Consider the following 23,738-nt stretch of genomic DNA (forward strand, 5'->3'; position numbering starts at 1 on the left):
ATGTTGGCAGAGGGTCATCTTGGCCCAAAGAGAGTGGTCAGTTCTGGGAAAATATAAAACTGTTTCCTACCTTGCACTTTGACTATGAGAGAGAGAGAGAAAGAGAGAGAGAATTTCCCACATTTAGTAGAACAGACTGTAACACTTTGGACTGCAAGTTAATAGCTTAAAAAACCCCACTCCTGTTTGCTAAAAACTCTGCTCAATGAGAAAACCTTGATGTTGTTGCCACTCTAGTTGCTACTTTGTCCCATTCCTCACCCTAATTTGCTGACCCAGCAGAACTTAGTGCTTTATGCATTGATTCGATTGCTTAAATTTTGACACTTGTCCTTCTTACAAAAAATAATAATGCATGGGTTGTACCCAGCAAAGTCCTACTCAAAGTAGAACACACACCAAAGTAGATGCGCACCCCCCGTGTTTTTCATAGAATCTTAGAATTGTAGAGTTGGAAGGGACCACAAGGGGTCATCTAGTCCAACCCCCTACAGTGCAGGAATCCTGTGTGCAAGGTGGGGCTCGAACCCACAACCCTGAGATTAAGAGCCTCATGCTCTACCGACCGAGCTGTTAGGTGACTAGCAGATTAAATAAATAGCAATTTCTGAGGGTCGGAAATTCCTGGTCGCTGGGATGCCAGCAGCCCAAGAGAGAAGGGGTAGCTGCTGCTGCTGCTGCTCAGCCCAGGGTTCTTCCTGGCAGGGCTGGCACTGTGGCCCATGAGCAGCTGCTCCATATGTATCAGGCGCCAAGGCTTTTGGAGACAAAGGTAGGATTCTCTGCCATCCTGCTACAGAGAACTGTGGAAGACCAGAGGGGATGCCGCTCTGCTGAAGCCAGGATGGGGTTTTGTGTTTGCTTGTTTTTAATCCATGGGGAAGTGGGGATAGAGGCAAGGGCTTAGTCTGGTAAAGGATCCAAGGCTGAAGGGATCCAGGAAGGGATTCTGGCAGAAAGGGGTTCCCGTGTCGGCCTCCTGGATAAGCAGTCTGTAAGAAGCCTCTGGATCGTTTGAGCCTGGCGTCAACGCCAGAACTGGCACCAGAATTCAGGATGCCAGAAAGGTTGCTGGCATTTTCTGGGGGGCAGAGCCTCACTCTTCCATATCACCCAGCTTCCTTTTGAGAGCAATTCTTCGTGAGACAAGCAGAAGCAGAAGGAGGACTGGTTTCTTCTATGGGGAGGCTCACAGCTCTGCAACAGAACAGGAGGGCTGGGGGTAACCCAAGAGGCTTTAGTCAGGAAAGCCTTTTAGGATTTTTATTGTGGCAGGCTGACTTGTTTTGTTGTTGCTTTTTTCGTTGTAATCATTTTTAGCTGTTTTGCAAGCTGCCTTGTTGTAAAACTACCCTCCCCCTTAAAAGCACTATATAAATATGTAAAAACAAGCAATAAATGTGGACAAAAAATTCTGGAGCTGTCAGATACTACCATCTTAGGATAACCCTTGAAGATCAAAGTGTCTGACTCTTGATTGTATAAACAGCCCCCACCCCATTGGACACAGGCAGTATTACGTGGCCATCAGTAAGCTAACTGTTCCCAGAGGGCTGTGGGATTTGGGGTGTGTGGTTTTGTTTGTTTGTTTGTTTGTTTGTTTGTTTGTTTTTGGTCATAACTGCTTGTTTGTCATTGTGGCCATAGCTGGTTTTCTGACCCAGGCATTAGACACTGTGTGCAGCTCATGCATTTAAAGCATGTGGCTTCCCCCAGATAATCTTGGGAACTGTAGTTTAACACCCCCCATGGAACTACAATTTCCAGCATGCTCAACAAACTACAGCCCTCAGGGTTCTTTGGAAGAAGCCATGTGCTTAAAGGTAGGATGTGTGCCACAGTTAAAACAGTGTATTTGTTGTGTAGGCGGGCAGTCTTAAAACAAAGACCATACATGCTTTCTGTGGGACTGCAGTTTCAGCCATGTCAGGGCAATTCCCTTCAGGGCAATTCCTTGCCTACTGCCTTCGCAAAGGCTGAGATCCAGTGCTTCTAGGGTGCTCTCCAATGGCTGTGAAGAAATGGTGGCCATCTTAACTGAGGGCACCAAATGGCTGCTTTGCTCAGCAACAGAGAAGTGGTAGGCTGGGGCTTGTGTCTTGAGGTTAAGCAGGGAGTCTGCTTAAGCAAGGAAATTAAGGTGGACACTGATAATTTGTGCCTTTCTTTAGAGCTTGGTGCCTCTTCACCAGGAGCTACTCCTCCAGCTGAGATTAGGGACAGGAGTGGGTTTTTTGAGGTGGTAACACCTTGGGCTACATGCAGCCACAATATAAATAAATGGACTGCTATCCTGATGGAAAGATGTGCAAAGCTATTCATTAGTTTGGAAAAGCCTTTGGCTTTCTGAAGTACCTAAGGAAAGACAGCATTGAAGAAGGAACATCTTTCGGGGGGGGTTGTAGCTGCTCTTAAAAGGCATCCATCAGAAGGCCGGACTAAGCAGCTCCTTCTTACAATGGGGGCGACAGTTTTCAGCCTCCCCACTCCCAAAGTAATGATTGCGATATACCACCAGACAATGGCACATTATTGGGGCTTTCACAGACTCTGTGGTTTCTCCCTTCCAAGCAGACTGCACTGCTGTCCCTAATCCACCTAGATGTCCCATTGTCAGGAAACCATCTCCCCCTCTCTCCTGAGCACTCAAGACTGCTAAATGTAGTTGCCGGGAAAGAACCTTTTGCCCTGGGGACTGGCTGCCTTGGCACCTATTGGACAGCACTCATGGCGTCATTGTGGGCAGATACTCCACAAGTCCATTCCCCTGCCCTTGCGCCATTTTGAGCAGCCCATCTATTTGCCAGCTGCTGCTGCTGCTGCTGGAACCTGCACTTGCTACCGTATTCATGGGTGGGAGGTGGGAAATAGCATTGCCCTCACTTTACAGGGTGACACCAGGGCTGCATGCCAACCATGTGTTTAAAGCATGTCCCTCCAGAGACTCCTAGGAACTGTAGCTTATCCCGCATAGAGCTATAGTTCCCAGCTCCCTTAGCCAGCTACAGTCCCCAGGATACTTGGGGGTGGGAGTACATGTTTTAAATGTATGGGGTGTGTGCAGCCAAGATTCCCCCTCTTCCACTGTGACTGGAAGAAGGTGGCTGTGTTCCTGCAGGCAGCACTCACAGAAGAGCAAGTGGGAGACAGGCAGGAGCAATGAGTTGCAAACCTGACATGCCATTTTGCTGCACCAGACTCCTCTGGAACAGGTTGGCTTGTGGAGATGTCACCTTGTACCGTATTGGCCTGAATATAAGCCTCACGTTTTGCCAAATTTCGACCTTGAAAAGTTATAGTGTGGCTTATATTCGCGATCTTACAGTGTGCTGCCAGGAGCACGGGGCAAACAGTGCCAGGAGCATGGCAAAGCGGTGCCTGCCCTGTCTGTAGTCCCCCATCCTCTCCCCCAAGGCTAGGAAGGGGGAGAGGAAGGAAGGGGAAAGACCGCCAACAACGCAGCTCACCACCACCACCACCTAGTATGCAGCCAGAAGCAGCAAGGAAGTGACTGGCTTATATTTGGGTATTTTTTTCTTTTTCTTTTTCTCTCTCCCCCCCCCCCCACAAGTTTTAAAGGCACAGCTTATATTCGGGTGTGGCTTATATTTGTGCCAATATGGTAGCAATAGTTTTGGGGCTCAGTGTCGCAAACTTCCTAGGAGACGGAACCATAGCTCTGGGGGCAGCACACCCAATGGAAGCTGTTCCATTAGGACAAACGGAGCACTGCCTCACCAGCCTCCCTCTTGATTCCATCAAGCTCACTTGCTTTCTTCCTGCCCACTTCCTCCTCCTTGGTCCCAGTGTTGCCCTTGCAGAACTCAGCAGGGAGGAGCACATTTGGCTCTGGCTGCCTTTGTCTCCAGCTCCCCCTACAGCCGGCCTCCCTGCTTTCCCCCAGTCCCTATGGTCACCAGCCACCACTGAGATCACCTGCTTTGGGTGCAGAAGGCCCCAGGTTCAACCCCCTGCACCTCCAGGCAGCCGGCACCAGGGAAGACCTTTCTTCTTTGCCTGAGGTCCTGGGGAACAGACAGTCCTGGGCCAGCGGGATGAATAGTTCAGCCTAGTATTAGGCAGATTTCCTTTGTTCCCAGTTCTTGCCCTGTCTTACTGGGGTTTCCTGCTGGGCAGTTTCCTAGACCAGTGGTTCTCAAAGGGTGCAGCAGGAGAGGATGGCAAACGTGGCAGGAAGATTCTAGGACAATCAAATAAATGTTTAAACATTTCAGTGTAGTATAGTATGAAAATATTTTTATTTTCAGAATATGGATAGAGATTAATTTTTCCCCAAAATGAGAGCAGTCACCATTCAGAGTGCTGGAGAATGGCATTGTCTATTCTTCTACAGTTCTCCAAAACATTTTGTTGTGAACATGTGAATGATCAGAAAAGAGAAAGGCTCCTTTGTGTTGATGAGGAGACGAGAACTTGACTGTCTCAAATTAGACCTCGTATAAATGAGATCACCCGGCAAAAGCAAGTTCACACCTCTCACTGAGTTTGTCTACATACTTAAGGTACATACGTAAGAGGCTCGTTTATAGTTATATTTTGGGAGCAGTTCATGTTCTTAGGTAACCTGCTTTGTTTTTATACTTTCTGATGCTCTGTGATCATATAATAAAGTAGTTGTGTTCTGTGTTGTATAAATAGAGCCCTGATCGGAGTTGCTCCTTTTTTGTTTTTCCAATGTATTTCTTACCAATTAAAAAATCAATGTGGCGCGAGAAAGTTTTTATTCCGAAATCATGGCCCAGAGGAAACAGCATGAGAACCACTGGCCTAGGCAACTGGTGCTTCTGTAGCCACACTGCCAGACTCTGGGAGTCTCTGAAGGCCATGCCTGGACAGATGGAGAGAGGGGTGTGTTGATGTGGAAACCTCTGGATTTTGCATGTGGCTGCAATGTAGCCTCCCATGCATAGGGAAGGGTCCAATCCATTCTTCCTCCCCTGGAAGGCTGCCCACAATGGAATGTGGCCTCTGGGGCTGGAAGATGTCCCCCTACCTCCTTTGTAGGCTGTGGCCTCTGAGCACGTGCAGGCACTGAACAAGAGGAAGAGAGGGAGGCCCCTGGGAGGCATCTCTCCTGCCAGCTTGTGCACAATGGAGCATTTGGATGGTTTGTTTGGACCATGCTGAACCTGGGTCGGCAGGGCTGCCACCTGGCCAGCCGCAGCCCTCTGCCTGGAAGCACTCCTCGCCTCTCTGGCTGACCCTGTTCGCACCAGTGGCATGGTGGTGCTCAGCACCGAGCATGCTTCCCTGGGTTTCGTCCTGGCCCAGTCCTGGCTCCATTGCAGCGCAAGCTCCTCGGGTCTGCTTCCCCGCCCCCACCCCGGCCACTCCGCTACCCCACATTTGCTGCTTTCAATGGAGCCACTCTAGATGTGAGCAAGCGCCACTTGCCCAGAGCTGCCTCTGCAGCCGGCAGGCCACTTTCTCATGCTCCAGTAATTCAGAAGCGGCTTGGCGGAGCCCTTTTGAGCCCTCCCCAAAGAATCATCTGCCGGATTCAAGGAAATTAATGTCTTCCTCCCATCGTCTCCTGTGTCTCAGCGCCCTCACAAGAACATAGGAAGAGCCTGCTGAGTCAGGCCAGTGGGTCATCCAGCCCAATACCCTGTTCTCACAGGGGCCAACCAGGGGCCTCTTTTGGGAAATCCGAGCGCAACAGCCCTCTCCCAACCTGCAGTTCCCATTAGCAGGGATTCAGAGGCCTAACACCTCCAACAGTGGAGGCAGAGCATAGCTACCATAGTCATGGCCGCCTCCATTAATTTATCTAAATCCCCTTTTAAAGGTTGGCCACTTTCACTGCTTCCTGTGGCGGCGAGTTCCACAGTTTAATTATGTGACACATGAAGGGCTCTCAAATGGCTACTGGGCACAAAGGGGCACAGCACCAAAGCGCAGGAGCATTCTTCCGTCCTGCGGCATTCATAAGAATTGTCTCCAACTGCAGTGGCAGAGCAAAGCCATCATTGCTAGGAGCCACTGATAGCCTTGTCCTGCATGAAATTGTCTACTGCTTAAAGCCATCCAAGTAGGTGGACATCACTATGTCCTTTGTGAGTGAATGCCGTTGTTTGAACTATTTGCTGGGTGAAAAAAGGACTCTTTCTTTAACCTTCCAACATCCCGCTTCACTTGATGTCCCTCATATTAGTAAAGAGAGAAAAGGAAAAAAATCTTATCCCAATCCACTTTCTCTGCAACATACATAATTATAAGCCCGTCTGTCCTGTCTCCTTTCACTCTGCTTTTCTCTAAACAAAAAAGCCTCAAATGTTATTATCTTTTCTCACAGGGGAGCTGCTCCATCCTGCTGATTATTTTGGCTGCCCTTTTCTGAATCATTTCCAGCTCTACCTTACTGCTTTTGAGACGAGGCATCCAGAACTGTGAACAGTATCCCAGGTGCGGCTTGCACCACAGATTTGTACAATGGTATTATTGTTCTAGCAGTGGCGGTGGGGAAGCCTCACGTGGTATGGTCCACAGTGGTCCCCACCTGCTACATAGGGCGCAATTTAAGCAGTTTGGCTTGGCCCTTCCACCTCGTCCTCTTACGGCCTCACCAAAGGAGAGATGGTGGACTTCTCCACATGTATTTCTCCGTAGGGATATAAGGCAGCAGCTATTTCCATTCACAACCATCACTGTTTTGTTCCACTGCAGTTTGGTGCCTGCCAAATACGACGTTATTCATCTCATTGCCTGCTATTTAATGTAATTCACCTAATTATTTATGTAAGCTGTGCATTTAATGTAATGAATGACGTAATTAATTCCACACCATTCCTTTCTATGCAAAGGCCGTTTAGTTCAATGCTAAGGACACGCAATTTAAATGGGAACCCCCCCCCCTATAATTTGTGGACTTTAACCCCTCCACCCCCAACAGCGAATACCAGTCAGTGTTCACCGGAATAGTTTCTTTTCTGCTGGACAAGAAATCAAACTTTAGCAAATTTTGCGTCTGTTTCCATTTTCATCAGGGTTCTCCCGACTTCCTGATTTCTCTGCTTCCCTTCTCTGCAACCTGCACTTCCTTCTTTCCCTTTGCCTGCTTCCTTGCAGAAGGCAGCTCTTGTCTGGGGTGAGGGGAAACCTGCCTTGCGGCTCAATGCATGATGCTGAGATGCTTCGGGGTGATTGTAGGTGAGGTTTGGCATTGCTGGTCTAAGCAGACTGGTTGTCTCACTGGCATCTCCCTCCCCAACCCATCCAAACTCTGCACCACCCCATGTCTTCCCAGATCAATGAATTTCCCCTCCCCCTTATCGCCAGGGCTGCCAAAAGCAGGTGTGTTTACTTTCTGTTGTATTTGTTCTTGAAGTTGTCACACTGACCTGGTTCCACTGCTTCCATGGTATTGAGAGGGATGGTTGTGCCTCCCAGAGAGGAGGGGTTGAGCTGGCAGATAACGAGGGCCCATAGCAGGGCCTAGAACATGCTCCATTGCCATCGTCATCAGTAATAATATTCATGTTTATTTGTCTATTTATTGATTTCTTTTATTACAGCATTTCTGTCTGTCTTTCTGCCAGGGAGTTTAAGGTGGCATAAATGGTTCTCCCACCCACCCCATTTCCATTTTACCCTCATAACAACCCTGTGAAGTAGGTTAGGCTGAGATATAACAGCTGGCCCAAGGCCAACTAGTGAACTTCATAGTTGAGCGGGGATTTCTCTGCTTTCCCAAGCTTCAGAAAACGGCAAGCGTAATTATCAAGGGGATGGAGCAGCTCTCTTATAAACGAAGGTTGCAGTGTTTGGAACTTTTTAGTTTAGAGAATAATGACAGGACTTGGGGACATCCAATGACACTGAATGTTGAAAGATTCAGGGTGGATAAAAGAAAGGATACTTTGTGTGGTGCATAGTTATGGCCACCAGCCTAGGTGGCTTTAACAGAGAATTAGACACGTTCATGGAGGTAGAGGGCTTTCAATGGCTGCTAGCCCTGATGGCCAGGCTGTGCCTTCATAGCGGGAGGCAGCAATGCTTCTGAGAACCAGCTGCTGGAAACCACAGGAGGGGAGAGCGGCTCTTGGGCTCAAATCCTGTTTGCAGGTTTCCCACAGGCATCTGGTCACCGACTGTGAGAACAGGACGCTGGACTAAATGGGTCATTGGCCTGACCCAGCAGGCTCTTATTAGGTTCTTAGGTTTCTATCCCAGCACTCACCACTATGCCACTCTGGCTATCAATATATGGTGCTTTCCCCAAGTGCACGTCATGTGCATTATCTTGGCATGCCCTACAACTGCAGTACTGCAGGTAGGCCAGTGTTCGTTTTTAAGAGGTTTTAAAATCCCAGCCCCTCCCCATCTATAAAACTCCAACTCAAGAAGACGTAAGTTGGATAAAGTTCGCACAGAGTGAAAATACCTATCCTATCAGAAGCCCCTTTTTTTTCTTTTTAGTGACTCCTTTGAACAGTTTCTTCCTACAAACTAAAGAAACTATGCACCAAGTTTCCATTTTCTGGACTGGTGAGCCACTGTCTGATGTAGACTGATGGATGCTTTCCTGCCCAAGCTCCAAAATATATAACTTAATAAGCTTTGAGATGTGTCACTTGAGCTGCTTTGCATGTCCTGGCTGGCATCTCTGTAAAGCACAAAGTCTCACAGGAACACATCTCACACTGCCAGATTCAGAGAGCTTAAAAAAAATAAAAAAAATAAAAATCCTGGCATGGCGAAGCTTTTATCTAAAATATAAGGCGGAAGAACATAATGTTTGCATCTGAGATTTGGACTTACTAAGGACACAGGCCAAAAACCTTATTTAACGAGTGACAGGGGAGGTGAGCAAGGAGGTACTGGGCGGGTTCCAAGGTGAAGTTAAGGATGCTAATTGTACCTTCAGACACCTGAGTGAAGCCAGTCAAGTGCTTAAATTGCATTAGCCTTGTGGAACACTAAAGCTGTTGAAACAAACAAACAAAAATTCTTCCAGTAGCACCTTAGGGACCAACTAAGTTTGTTATTGGTATGAGCTTTCATGAAGAAGTGTGCATGCACACAAAAGCTCATACCAGTGACAAACTTACTTGGTCTCTAAGGTGCTACTGGAAGGAATTTTTTTTTATTTTGTTTCGAATACGGCAGAGCAGCACAGCTACCTACCTGTAACTAAAGCTGTTTGTTCGGTAATAATGATCCAGGGGAATAATGATCAGAATAGTGGGTTAGGGAGAGACCCCTCCATGTGCAAAACTTAGAGGCAAGGTAATAAGATATGTAGGAACCCACCAGGAGCTGCTTTTGTGGGGGCTCTGAGCTGTGGTTGTGTCAGACCCCTCCAGCCCTCGGTGCTTTCCTTTTGAGTCCTCATGGATTCAGTTTCGTTGGTGCGAACCATGCGTCACATTGTGAACCATGCAAACACATTGCAAACTCTGCCTAGTGCAAAACTTTGGATAGTGGCTTAAACTCAGCTGGCAGGATTAGCCCTGAAACTTACAGAGTTATGCTGAAGGCATATGAGCATGTACAGAATACATCTCTCTTGCCCCTGGGTCATTCGTTCATTGATTGATTGACTCCAGTTAATTGCTTGTTGCTTTTCAGGTCAAGTCTCTCTCAAAGCATTTTACAGAGAGGAATAGGAAGGCTTTTTGACCCCACAGCTCTGGAATTCGCTTCTAGCTGACCTGCGTAAAGTTGCCACATTTCAGGATTTCAGAATGGCCTTGAATAGCCACTTGTTCTCACAAGTGTTATTCCCTTTGCTTTACTGTACTCCTTTTGCTTGACGGATTTGCTAAAAGTGTCTTTTGTTTCCATGCTAGATATGTACGTGCTGTTCCTGGTTATATCAGTGTTATGGTTGTTTTGAAACTTTTGTATTGTATTTTCTTTTATCACTGTTTAAAAGTTGCATTTCTATTTGTGTGCAGGTTGCCTTGAAAGTGTTCTGATCAACAGTGATCTATACATATTTTTAAATAAAAGCAATAGACTCTCAGGCGGAATAAGAAGCAGTGCTCTGGGTTTGTATCCAGTGCAGGTTCTACTCAGAATACAGTGGTACCTTGGGTTAAGAACTTAAATCGTTCTGGAGCTCCGTTCTTAACCTGAAACTGTTCTTAACCTGAAGCACCACTTTAGCTAATGGGGCCTCCTGCCGCTGCCACGTGATTTCTGTTCTCACCCTGAAGCAAAGTTCTTGACCCGAGATACTATTTCTGGGTTAGCGGAGTCTGTAACCTGAAGCGTCTGTAACCTGATGCATATGTAACCCGAGGTACCACTGTAAACTTGTTTAAATTAATGGACATGACTAACTTACATGCATTACAATAGTAATAACAGCTTATTATTTATATGCCACCCATTTGACTGGGTTGCCCCAGCTACCCTGGGTGGCTCCCAGAAAAATGATAAAAACACAATACAACATCAAACACTAAAAACTTGTTTTAAATGGGTCTATTCTGAGCACCGTTGGAAACTACCCCTGGTTTGCTCATAAAACTAAGGCTGGCTTCTTTAAGAAACTATATGGTCAAACAAACCATGGCTTGTTTCCCTAGAGTTTGTTTTGTTTTCCGGCCACTCTTGCCCTGTGAACTTTGTAGCTTGGTGAGCATCCGGGGGGGTTCACCAAACAAACCATGGTTAAAGGAAGGGCATAGTTAAAGCAGAGCAAGGTTCATAAGCAAACAACAAGCCACAGCTTCAGGTCACGTCTGTTGGCAGTAAACAAACCATGGTTAGGCCACTGGGCAGTGTCCACACATAGTACAAAACCAAGGTTTAATGAGTCATAACTTAGTGTTATGTGTGAGCTGAGACCACCAAGCCATGAGAGATGCTGAATTAGACTACTGAAATTGTCTTAAGGAGAGTCAGCAGGGAACGTTTTTAGGCCTTCGTGACTGCCATAAGAACGTAACAAGAGCCCTGTTGCATCACAGCCAAAGAGGACTTATCTAGTAGTCCCTCATCCTGTTCTCACAGTGGCCAAACAAATGTCCTAATGGGAGGTGTGAAAGCAGGACCTCTGTGCAACAGCACCTCTCCCCACTTGTGATACCCAGCTGGGGATGGGGCTTGTTTCTTGTCTGTGCTCAGCTAACGCTTGTGGGTTTTTTGTCATGCCACCTGGGTTAGTTCCAAAATGCAGTTTGCATTAGAGCAGGGGTCAGCAAACTTACCGCGCCTCGGGCCAGTGTCTCCAGTGCCGATCACGCAGTGGGCCGGAGGGTGGAGGAGCGCATGCCCATATGCATGTGCACATGCTATTTCCGGCACACTTCTGGGTCGGAGGAGCACAAGCTATTTCTGATGCTCCTCCGACCCGGAAGTGGGCAGCCACGCAGCGCAGCACCGGTAAGAGCGGGCGACGGCAGCAGGCGGTGAGGGTCGCCGCGGGCCGGATAAACAAGTCCTGCAGGCCTTATCCAGCCCGCGGGTCTTAGTTTGGGGACCCCTGCATTAGAGGTACCTCTCAGCCCATCACAAAAAACATTGTTAGCAATCTCAGTTCTATTGTTGAGCTCTGATCTGCCAAGCTTGAAAATGTCTTCATTGATCTCTGCTCTGCTGCCCCATACCTGCCTATGAAAAACGAAGTGCCACTGAATTCTGTGCAACTTACTTCTGAGAAAGTGGCATATTTGCTAAACAGATAGATTGGTTTAAGAACTATTCAAAGCCTTAAGCATGCAGCCAGATAATGATGGAGAGGGAAAGGTGGAGATTTTTTTTTAATGAAAGGTATTTGAGTGGGGTGTTAATACTACCGTTCCTCATGCCTTCATTGAGGAACTGAGAATCTTTTTTAAAAGAATCTTACAGGGTAATTCCAAACCTTTCTACTCAGAAGTGAGCTCTGTGAAAAGTGGCATATTTGTTAAACAAATAGACATTGGTTTAACGACAGAGCTCTTCAAAGGCTTTAACATGCAGCCAGGTAACAATGGGGAGCAGGGAACACAGAGAGTTCTGATGTACCTTTAAGCAAATCGGTTTGGACGGGAACCAGAAAAGCAGTTACAAGAAGTGCGGCAGCTTATTTTCAATCTCTTTCCTAATAATCCCAAACAAGCTATTTCTTTTAAGCAAGTGCCACACACTGGGTCAACATATTTACTATGTTGTCCACTGTGACTTTAAGGTCACCCCAGTTCCTGCTTATTCACCACCAGTTCAGATACCATTTGTGTCGTGCCCAAGACTGGGGGGCTGACTTGTGTCGCATGTGCATGATGTCATGTACACATGACATTGGGAGGAGGCCCAGTGCAGAGCCCAGTGTGGCAGGGCTTCCTCTCTTGTGCTCAGGAGGAGTCAGCCACTGAACCGCACTGCATTTGTCGTCCTCTGCCCCCTCAACATCGAGGAGGGCTGGCCCCCTGCCAGCAAATATTGAGGGGTCAAAGACCCCTCCACCCCTAGGAGTTGGTGCACCTGATTAGAGTACAGTGGTACCTCCGGTTGCAAACAGGATCCGTTCTGGAGGTCCGGCTGCATCCCGAGGAATTTGCAACCAGAGGACCGCTTCTGCGCATGCGTGTGGCGTCATTTAGCGCTTCTATGCATGTGTGTGGCGTGTAGAGCACTTCTGCTCATGCGCAGGGGGCGAAACCCGGAAAAATACTTCCGGGTTTGCCGTGTTCGCATCCCGAAGTTTACGTATCCAGAGGGATATGTAAGCGGAGGTACGCCTGTATGTTCAAACTTGGGGGGGGGGTGTTGCCCCATTGTGCACCATTTTACCCTTGCTTACATGGAACTGCATTTACCATATTGCTGCCAACACAGTTTGGAGAGGTCATTTTGGAGCTCCTTACAATCCCTTTGTTAAAACAAGAAACAAAACAAAAAACCCCACCTCTTTGAACAATTTGGTATCATCAGCACATATGCCGCCTCATAGCTCACCCCCAACCATGGATCATTTACAAAGAAGTTAAAAAGCACAGGTCCCAATGTTGATCCTTAGGGGACTTGGCATTCTACATCCCTCCATTAGGAGAAATGACCATTTATTCCTGCTCTGTGCCTTCATTTTGCTTAAGTAGTTACTGATCCATAAGAGGACTTCTCCTCTTATCCCATGACTGCTAAACTTACTCAGGAGTCTTAGGTGAGGTAGTGTATCGAAAGCTTTTTGAAAGTCTGAGGACACAGTGTTGACTGGATCACCTCTATGTGCTTATTGAAGCTATCAAAGAACTCTAAAAGGTTAGTGAGAGTGGTCTGCTTCAGTGCAGTGGATCTTCTATGTTTTTTATGATTCTATCGTTAATAATGCATACCTCCAGTTTCCCAGAGCAGATGCTAAATTGGCTACTTCTCTCAGGTGCGGAAGCTGATCTTAAAGACAAGATACAAAGTTTTGTTAGAAGCTCAGCAAATTCACATCTGAATTCTTAAATAACTCTTGCGTGAATGCCATCTGGACCCAGTGATTTGTCAATTTAAAATTTGTCAATAAGGGTGCATTTTACACTGTAGAGACAGATGCAAAGAGTTCATTCAGCTTCTCTAAAATCTCATTTTCCTCCTTGAGCACTCTTTTCACTCCGGTGTCATCCGAAGGTCCAACCACCTCTCTAACTCGTCTCCTGCTACTAACGTGTCTAAATAATTTTTATGTTGTGAGTCTTTATTTTTAGCCATATGCTCCTTGAAATCTTCCTTTGCACTCCTTATTGTCTGTCTCCATTTCTTTTTGCCAAATTCCACATTCCTTTTGTTCCCTCTTGGGCAAGATGCCCCTTCTCTGAAGGACGTCTTCTTACCTCTAATAGCTTCCTTGACTCTGTTCTAGCAGAGATTCTGATATAGTGGTTTCAAGCAGGACCAGAGCGCAGCAGCACTCTCCTCACTTGGGACCCTAGCAGCTGGTATTCAGAGGCATTCCACCCATGATGGTAGAGGGAGAACATATAGCTGTTGTGGCAAACAGCCACTGGTAGCTTTATTCTCCATGGACTTATCTGATCTTGTTTTAAAGCCATCCGATTTGGTGGCCATCGCTACCTCTTGTTTGCGGACCATACCTCAAGGTGCGCCTGGTGCACCAAAACCTTTCATGTTCATTCTGGGGGTGGGTGAGGATAATTTGTTCCAAACCTTCCTCTGCAATCAGTTTAAAATCTGTTGGTTTTAAGTACAGCAGCCTGGCTCTGTCCTGGTTCAAGTGGAGCCCATCTTATTTTGCACAGGTCCATTTCATCTGAACACATTGCCCAGTGACTTAACAAATCCTAACCTCTCCCTCAGATGCCACCACCTCATCCATGCTTTGAGACTGCATCTCTGTGCCTGTCTAGCTGGTTCTGCACGTGAACACCAGAAGCACTCTTGAGAAAGCTACCCTGAAGGTTCTGGCTACCAACCTCCTACCTAGCAGCCTGCTCTAGGGGCCAAAATTGTGGAAACCTTTTGGTAAAAATGTATTTCCAAGGTTTGGCTCATAACACCTGATTGGCTCTCTAAACACTCCTGCTCATTGGCTACATTCAAATGAAGGAAAGCTGTTGCATATCAACCTAAGCAAGTTGTGCCTCCCTTTTCTGGCTATTTGGCTATAACTTTTGATAGGATACAGATAATTGAACAAAACTTGCTGCATTACATTCTTCATTAAATATCTTTCCATTGATATATAATGTTATGGTATTACTCCAAAAAAGTGGTGTTGGTGAGCCTTCAAACCTCAGAAATACCCTTTCCCCAAAAGGTTTGCACAATTTTGGCCACTAGTGTATACTTTGCTTCCTGGACAGCACAACTAGCATTTCCCCAACTCCCTAACATGGACCATGACCACACACTACTCCTGAGCACTGTCTACCAGGCTGTTTAGATCACCTATGACATCTACAACTAGGGCAGGCCTGTTACGTTGCAATCTGCACACCCATCACAAACACAGGCTACCTGTGTCCCTAATGGTGGGCTCCTTCCATTACTAGGAAAGCTCCAGCCTCTGGAGGATAACCCTTGGCATGAGAGGCTAACGACTTACTCCCCCTCCTCAAAGAATGAGTCCCTGCTAAGGAATAATAACTTCTTCACCTGAGTTGATGCTGTCCTTCACCAAGTCACTTGTTCTCCATGGCAGCAAGGAAGTTGTCATACTGTGGGAGCCGGACACAAGCCATCACAACCCTAGAGGCCTCACCCAACAGCCTCTCTGCCTCTCTCAGCTTCTCCAGGTCGTCCACCCGTGGTGGCCTCAGGAGGAACAATCTCATTCCCTGAAGACCAGAAGCTCATTGCACTGAGCACACACACACACAACTTCTGTTCAGCGGACAGGTCACTGTACATGTGACATTCTGTGCAAAATAGCTCCCACGCCCCTGTTGACTTTCCACCTGCATATATGTTTCTGTAGCTTATTGGGTCGATTTACCTGCAAGCCTGGGATTTGTTAGGACACTTTGAGGAGGAACTGCCTTCACATCTTTGCTCTGCTGTTGCACATAATCAGCTGCTTAACTCACTTGTTACCTTGATGCTTTGTCGCTATACCCTTATTCTTTTGCTTATATGCTTCCGTTTTCACCTTAAAAATGCGATCTTTTGGACCCAAAAAACCCTGAAGCCTCTCTTCTACTTTTTTTATTCTAATCCGTCTCTCCCACTAGCTAGGGCCAGACTGTGGAATGATCTATTAGTGGACTATTTACAAAATGCTTTCAAAACAGCCTCACACTGCACTTTGTAGTCCTGGCAATCGGGCTTGAAAGCACAGCAACACCTGAACCTCTGGTTTTCCTGGAAATTCAAGGAGCAGTCCTGGAAGGGAGAAGCAGCTTCCCCTGCACTTCTGTGACCTCCCATAACCCTTCAGCTGATATGTGGGTGAGAGTGCACCATAGACCAGCAAAGGGACAACCAGGAGCTCATTTTAACCTCCTGATTGTTCCTTTGAAGCCCCAAAGGAAGGCTCCCTACCCCTGGCTCAGCACCTCCTCTCACAGCTACATTGCTCAGATGAAGGATCCAAGCCTGGGGCAACAGTTATATAGGTCCGACCAGCCCCATAATAGGCTTTTCAAGGCACCTGGGCAAGTTGGGCTGGCAAAGCAGTAGTGTGGTCTCCGGCCATTGCAGGGCTTGTTCTGCTTGACCAGGCCAACCTGTTTGGACTACACCTCTTCTGCCCTGAGCAGAATTGCCCTGCCCTTTCCACTCAGTAGGTGGAGGGAGCTGGGGGCATACTCCTTGGGGGGCATGCAGCGTTTGTTTCTCTGAAAGCTTGCTCACCACCCAACCTGGAACCTATAAATTATCGTTGCTTATTTATCTTGTTCCGTTTCGTTTATCTCAAAGCAGACATTGGCTGGCCACCTGTCATGTGTGATCTAGCTGAGATCCCTGCATTGCAGTGGGTTGGAGCAGAAGACCCTCGGGGGTGCCCTCCAACTCTTATGATTCTATAAAGCGATTAACAATTTTAAAAAATTATAGAAGCATCAATAAAAACATCAACGATAAAAACACAAGCCATTTAAAGTCCAATGCGGTTGCAGACTAGGATACGGGCCTCCACTTAAAAGGCTTGTTGAAAAAAGGAAAGTTTTCAGTAAGATGCAAAAAAGACAGCAGAGGGGGTCTGGTGCCTGTCTGATATGAAGCAGCCAGGAGATCCAAATGTTAGGTGCCACCAGGCTAAAGTCCCAATTCTTTCATTGTAGCGCCTGGACCTCCTGATAGGTTGGCATCGCTGCAATGTATAATGATTGGGGATATAATCAGCAAGAGTGCATCTTAGGCTGCATTCACATGGCAGCTTACCCTGTTTTACTTATTTTCCCCTAACAGTTAATATCTGCATTGTATTTGAGCTGCCACACGACTTCAAAGCGAGTTCTATAAATATGCTGGAATATAGCGCAGGTTTAGTGCCTGATGTCACCCCCAACGAGGCCGTGGCTATTCAACTCCTGTGTGTCCTCCTCTTCTTCCTCCTCACAGAACCATCAGCACCGGAGGAGCTGCAGCACCTGCCAAAAGGGAGAGGTCGTTGTGGGCACACCGAGGACTCTGAAGACGAACCCGCTGGCTGCCACCTGCCTTGCTCCGCCTTGCTTCTGGACGACACCCCCCCACCCCCTCTCAGAAAACCTTCCCTCTCTGCCATGGGGGTTCTGTGAGCCCCAAGAATCTGCTTGAGGCCTGGCTTCCGGTGCTACCCTCCCCAGACCATGTGGTGGTCACTCCTCCGAGGCCCACCGCTCCTTTCCCCCTTTCTGCAAGTGACCGAAGTTGCCACCGGCTGGGAGGCCCGCCTGGCGCTGTGGATCCTCAGCTTCGCCTCGGCCGTGGTGCAGATGGAGAGCCAGGCATACTCTCCCACCGTCAACACGCACTATGGGAAGCTGCGGGGCGTGCGGGTGCCCTTGCCCAGCGAGATCCTGGGGCCCGTGGACCAGTACCTGGGGGTCCCCTACGCAGCGCCCCCCATCGGGGAGAAGCGGTTCATGCCCCCTGAGCCACCCCCCTCCTGGTCGGGGATCCGCAACGCCACACACTTCTCCCCGGTGTGCCCGCAGAACATCCACACAGCCGTCCCCGAGATCATGCTGCCCATCTGGTTCACCTCGAACCTGGACATTGTGGCCACTTACATCCAGGACCCCAATGAGGACTGCCTGTACCTCAACATCTACATCCCCACTGAGGATGGTGAGTCCCCAGCGGGGTTGCCTCCAGGAGACGCGGCGGCTCTCTGTTTCTCGGTGGTTGGTCTCATGCGGTTGCAGCATGCCAGCGTTGACCCCCTTCCCTTCCTGCTCCTCCCTCCCCGGCCGCCCAACGCATGTCTGTCTGTTTGTGGAGATGCTTCTCTCTGCCCACGCTGCTTGCATTGTGCCCTCCTCCTGGCTGACATTTTTTCTCCCTGTTCCCTCTCTCTCTCTCTCTCTCTCTGCCGCGTACACTCCTTTCTCTCTGTCTCATATGTGCTGTGCCTCTGCCCATCATGCCCCTCTCCTGCCATGGCATCCTCATCCTCATCACGGCCTCCTCTCTTGTGTTGCAACAACAACAACAAAACAAAAACAAAGAAAACTCTCTGGCTGACTGCAGATCTTCATGGCGAGTGGCTGGTTCCCGGGCACCCAGGTTCGGCCAAGTTCGGCCCTGAGTTTGGTTTGGGGTTGTCCTTCCCTCCTTCCTGTTCTCTTTCTCTTTCTCTCCCCCCCCCCTTTTCTGAGGTTTCATGTGCTGTTATTCTGCAGAGGGCAGGGAGTAGGGACTGTCTCTCTTTTTCTCCCTCTCTTCCCTTTCCTACTTTCTCTCTCTCTCTTTCTCTTTCTTGCTGGGACAGCATTGCTTCTGAAACTCCCCAGAAACCAAGGCTGAGTTACAGGACTTCCCGCTCTCTCTGGTGCCACTGTTAGTGACAAGGGCTTGCATGGGGGGGGGGAGCGCAAGAGGACCTGGCCCTTTGTGGTGAGGCTGGGTGCCCTTCTCCTTTAACCCTTCCTTTCCAGGGGGTTCTCCTTCTTCTAACCGTAAGTAGCACAGCATGGAAAGGACCTTTTTTCAGCCTCACCACAAGGGGAGGGGAAGCCCAGCCATAGAGACATTGGGGAAGGCAGGGCGGGGGGGGGGGGCTTTTGTCTGTACAGAGCAGCACTGGGGAGGGCTGGTGACCCCTTCCCCCCCCATGGGTGAGGTGGCAGCTTCCTGCTTAGCGTGCCCTCCCCTCTTCCCCCCCTCCCAGCTCACTTTTTCTTGGCTCCAGAGTTTTTCTCCCAGAGCAGCAGCAACCCCCACCCTGAATTTCCCCCTCTCCTTCCTCCTGCGGTCAGTCCCAAGGGTGGGGGGAGGGAAAGACTGTGGGTGGAGGGGGGACAGGGTGTGGGTGGTGGGGTACTGGTGGGGTTACAATGAGGCTGGATTGCATGCCTGCGCCGTCCGCTGGAGCCTCCTGTTATTTTGTAGTCTTTTATTCATTTTACAGTAAAACGGATTTCCAAGGAATGCGCCCGAAAACCCAACAAGAAAATATGTAGGAAAGGAGGTAGGTAGCGAGCCGGGGGGGCGGGGCTGGCAAGAGGGGCGCAGAGAGAGGCAAGAGAGAGGGAGTGAGCGCGAGGGGCGCCTGGCCTGCCCCATCCACAGCAGCGTTCCCCCCTCCTCATTCTCTGGGAGGGAGGGGGAGGGCCCTCCTCTGGAGCTCACAGGGGAGGGGATCTGTCTGTCTTTCTGTCCGTCCATCTTCTGTTGGGAGGGAGGCGGCTCCCCCTTGGAACACCCCACTCTCTCCCTTTGCCCTTCCCACGCTGATCAGGGCTGGTCTTCCTAGTGATGCAAAGCTGCCCTGTAGGTGTGGGCTGCCTGTCATCCGGGGAGGGGAGGGGCCTTCGGATATGGGGGTTCCCTTTGCCCTCCCCACTGGCAGAGCTGTGAGAAACACCCAACAGCATCTGTCTCTGGAAAAAACGTGCTGCTTCTTCTCCAGCAGCAGACCAGGGATGTCACGCTTGGGGGGGGCAGCGTAGCAGCAAAGCGGAGAGGGGGCAGGGGTCTGCTTGAAATTTGGCCATACAAAATGGAGTCTGTCCCCCTCCACTGGCATTCCCCCCCCCCAGGCCCCGAGCTTTGTATGTTGGGTGTGCGGCTGGGGGGACGTGACTGGCTCTGGTTGCCATAGGAACTGCCTTGTTCCGTGTGCCATCTCTGTCCTGGCATTGCATCCTGTGTAGAGCTGCTGCCCCCCCCAGTTTCTTTGGTGGGCTGCACTGCCAAACACACCTGGGCACCCAGCCGCAACCCCCTCCCTGCCTTTCCTCTCTTTCACGCGCTCCCCCAAGAGACCCTCCTCTCAACACGCCTCGCTTTGGGGGTGGGTGGGTTTCCTCCTTATCTCCCCTCCTTCCTGCTGTGGCAGAGATGGGTAAGGCAGCATGTGCATCTCCTCTGAGAGGGGGTCCTGACCTGAGCCACGGTGAGCTTGGCCTTCTCTTCCTCAGCTGGTACTTTACAAGGCAAGCTGCCTTTGCTCTCATTCCTCACCCTGCCCTGGTCCTCTTCGGACTCCTCACTTTGCTTCGCCAGCTTCTGCCTGCCCCGGCTATTCAGACAGCATCTCTTTGGGCACCAGGGCTGCTTCTCAAGGGGCCAGCGCTGGCACATTGTCATGGCCACTTCAAAGCTCTGGCTCACCTCCTGAAGCTCCTTGGCTGGGCCGTTAACTCCAGGTGTGCAGAAACGGGCAAGGAAAGGCTGGCTGGCAGGGAGGGAGGGAGGGGAGATCCAGCTCTGCCTGGAGGGGCTCCCAGCACGGGCCCTCAGAGTGATCTCTGGTCTTCCAAGCACTTGCCAAATCGGCATAGATCCACAAAGCCCCAGAATGGCCTGCACACCCTGTTCCCTTCTTCCTTGGCAAGCATTTGGCCCAGCTTTAGCAATGGAACGGCAGCTTCCAGATGGATAATGCAACAGTAAAAATACTGTCAGGATATATTTCCATTATTCCACAACTGAGTCCCCAGGGTGTCAATGTGGAAGCTCCACAGCTAATGAAGTTCCCTGGAAATGTCCTCTGCTCATATCCTTCTATGCATGGCAAGAGACCTAAAGCACTTGGGGTGGTGGAAGAGGGGGAAACCACTTGGGAGGTTGTCAAAGTCCCCCAAACTGCATGTAAGTGCACTTCGTTTTTGTTGCAGCGCAATGAACTTGCATGGTGCATCACGAAGGATAGGAGAACAGGTCACTTTCCCCAAGGAGGATGTGGTTGTAATGTTCAGCAAAGGAGGAGCAACAAGGGAAGGGAGCATGGGTTAAAGTGGGGAAATGAACATAACATTATATCAGGGTTACATTTGAAGCACTGTGATATCACTTTAAACAATTATGGCTTCCCACAAAGAATCCTGAGAACTCTAGTTTTCTAAGGGTGCCGAGAGTTGTTGAGAGACCCCTTGCAGAGCTACAGTTCCCAGTACCTTCAACAAACCACAGTTCCTGGGATTCTTTGGGGGAAGCCAGGGCTGTTAAAGTTATTTAAGAGTTCTTTAAATGTACATTGTGGATGTGAGCGTCTGTGTACTCAGCCTAGGATGGGAACAAGGAGATTGTGCTTGAAGACTTTGAAGAAAAGGTGGGTTTTAAGGCAAAATTTGAAGGAAAAGATGGAGGAGGGAGAAGGTTGCTATCCTCAAAGTTTGCCAAGCTTAGGAAACAAACTTTGCAGAAGAACAAGACTTGGCTCCTTCAGGATCCTTGAGTCTACTGAAATATCCAGTACAGCTGTGTCAGTGGAAATACTCCAGTGATTTCTCCAGAGGGGTTGATCTCAGATGGGCCCAGCCAGGTTCCCAGGTCACCTGCACCTGGGGAAATTGGAGGCATAGCCACGAATACTGAGACCCCATTGAAGAAAGGTGTGCTAGCCCTTTGGTACAGCTTCCAGTGTGCCCCTGTGCAGGTGTGTCCACTGTTTCAAGCTGGGCAAGCATTCCCATATTTGCTCAAAGACTCACTGGAATGAGCTTGTAAGAGCTGTTTGACAGCTGCACCCACTCCCTTGGAAGCCAGTGGTCTCTCCTTCATTGGAGGTTTTTAAACAGCGGTTGGATGGCCATCTGTCAGGGATTCTTTGATTCCTCCATTGCAGGGGGCTGGATGAGATAACCCTTGGGGCCCCTTCCAACTCTACAGTTCTTTGGTTCTGTAATTATAGGTCTGTTGAGAGGAAGTCCAATGAGAGAAGGAGATGGGGATTGCTCATCTGCAGAAATGTTAACTTTTCTGTTGACTAATGCTGAAGTAGAATTGCATTGGCCGTTTTGGTGCTGGAAGGGCAGAAACTTGACTGAAGCTAGCAGCCGGAAATGTTATCCATGAGGCCTTGTCCCTTGACTGCCACTTTGGAGTCTATGTCCTTCTCTGTTTTACAGGAATAATGTGGCCCTGGGAAGCAGCTTGTGGGAGGGGTGCTTTTGATCAGGACTGCAATGCAGGGAGAAAGTGTTAAACCCTTCATTCCACTGGCAGCAGCCTTTACTGTTCTTCAAGATGAGATCTTGCATTTCTCTTGCCTCTTGTTTAGAAGGCTTTGGTTAAAGCAGGCTGCATGCGTCCCTTGCTGTTAGTCCTTACATCCTGGCTACTCTGTAAAAGTTAACTTGAAACAACAACAACCTTCAAATTATTTAAGAGACACGCAAGTCTTGCGTATCAGTCTGCAAACTGGAATGAACCCTGATTCTGTGCCATTTCAATGAATTGCTTAGTTTTTGCTCCTGTGTGGTGAGATTTCAAGTTGAGGGCCTCACCATTGTGCACCATTCACAAACAAAGGAACCAAGATGGTAATTTCAAGTAATATAGCCTTTCACACTTCCATTCAAACACAAACACTCATGCTTCTGATTCTGATTGTAAGTAGAGAGATCTGTTATGTTCTAATGACTGGGATCATTTTTACTTGTTCCTCACCCACCCTCTCTGGCTGTGGGGGAGGGAGGCTGCATTCTCCACTTCAGAGAAAGGAACTCACCTAGCCAATGAAGGCAATGAAATGCCCAGGGCTGTCGGGTGGCACCATTTCCCCCCCCCCCCGCCCTCTTTCAGGACTGGGCTGGCAAGTACATAGGAGGGTGAGTACCCTCTGCTGCAAACATGCACCTGCACACACAGAGGGACTTCAGGGCAGTGGGGTAATGAGCCATTCCTGAGGCCCCAGTCTGGAGCACAGTAGGGAGGCATGTCCTTTACAACTCTTGACTGCATTTGCAAATAAAAGGGCTGTTTCTCTGGGCCACGCTTTGTTGCTGAAGATGCCATGGGAAGTTTTTGCCAAGGCCCCTGGTTTTTGTCTACCCTCCTTCACCCCTGCATGCCTGTCTCCTCTGCCTGGTGCAGCTGAAGCTTCATCTCCCATCTCTGCCTGGCTCTCCGTGGTGGCAGCAGCAGCAGCAGCCCCAGCCCATCAGCAGAGACTGGTCCCTGGGTGCGTGAGTGTGCCTTTCTCTTTCTGCTGCCGGCAGTTGGCCTTGGGAATGATGCAGTGCATTGTCTAGGCCTTCTGGGGTCCCCAAAGGCTGCCACGTCCTGCGTGCAGCAAGCGGGGATGCAGGGAGAGGAGTGGTGGCGGGAACAAGGAGCTACCACCTCCCGTGGATTCCTCTTGTCTCCAAAAGTCCGTTCCTTTTGAGGGGAGAGGGGGGTGACAACAGGAGGGGAAATGGGTAGATGTTGTGCCCAGACCCGGCAGGATGGAGGTCCCTATAGGAGTGAGTGGAAGGCGGGAGGGACTCTGGTGCTCCTTGATGGGAAATGCAGTCTCTTTCTGCCTTGGTTTCCATGGCAACAGAGCAGGCCTGGAATCTGAACTGCGGCTGTAGACAGGGGAGCTTTGTTCAGTCCAGGCAAGGCTTTGTTCTGGCCCCAGCCTATCTCCTGCCCCCCAGCGTTGCAGGGTCTTTCTTACCTCCCTGCCTCACGCTTTTCTACGCAGATTCCCTTGCGCGGTGGTGCAAGTGTTTCAGGTTGCCAACAGCTTTGGCCGGGGTGGGGGTGGGGATTGGGAGCCCATTTGTGTTGCAGCAGATCAGAGAGAGATGGTGGTGCCCAGGGCCACTAGTTTAACTGTAGCCCTTTTTTTTCTGCTGCTAGCTTGCCTGCAGCCTGGAAAATCAGAATGGTTTGCTGCAAAGTGTGTAGGCAGGTGATCCCCTCTGACCAGGGAATTGTGGCTCAGTCACAGTGACACCTGTGCAGAGTAGAAATGGAGG

At 49.3% G+C, this 23,738-nt stretch overlaps 1 protein-coding gene across 6 annotated transcripts in view; it reads left to right on the forward strand.

Moving 5' to 3' along the window:
• The window catches only part of NLGN3 (neuroligin 3), a 60,077-nt gene that overhangs the window by 14,751 nt on the left and 21,588 nt on the right, over positions 1–23,738 (forward strand). For 4 of the 6 annotated variants that reach the window (XM_083596644.1, XM_083596640.1, XM_083596643.1 and 1 more), the window contains exon 2: positions 16,963–17,673. In XM_083596644.1, the coding sequence (XP_083452770.1) occupies positions 17,193–17,673 (481 nt within the window). In that variant the 5' untranslated portion in view covers positions 16,963–17,192. Of the gene's footprint in view, positions 1–16,962; positions 17,674–18,955; positions 19,016–23,738 lie in introns of all 6 variants that reach the window. The other 2 variants (XM_083596639.1, XM_083596642.1) reach the window with 1 other exon arrangement.

Source organism: Podarcis filfolensis (assembly GCF_964270895.1).
Source record: "Podarcis filfolensis genome assembly, chromosome: Z".
Classification (NCBI taxonomy): Eukaryota; Metazoa; Chordata; class Lepidosauria; order Squamata; family Lacertidae; genus Podarcis; species Podarcis filfolensis.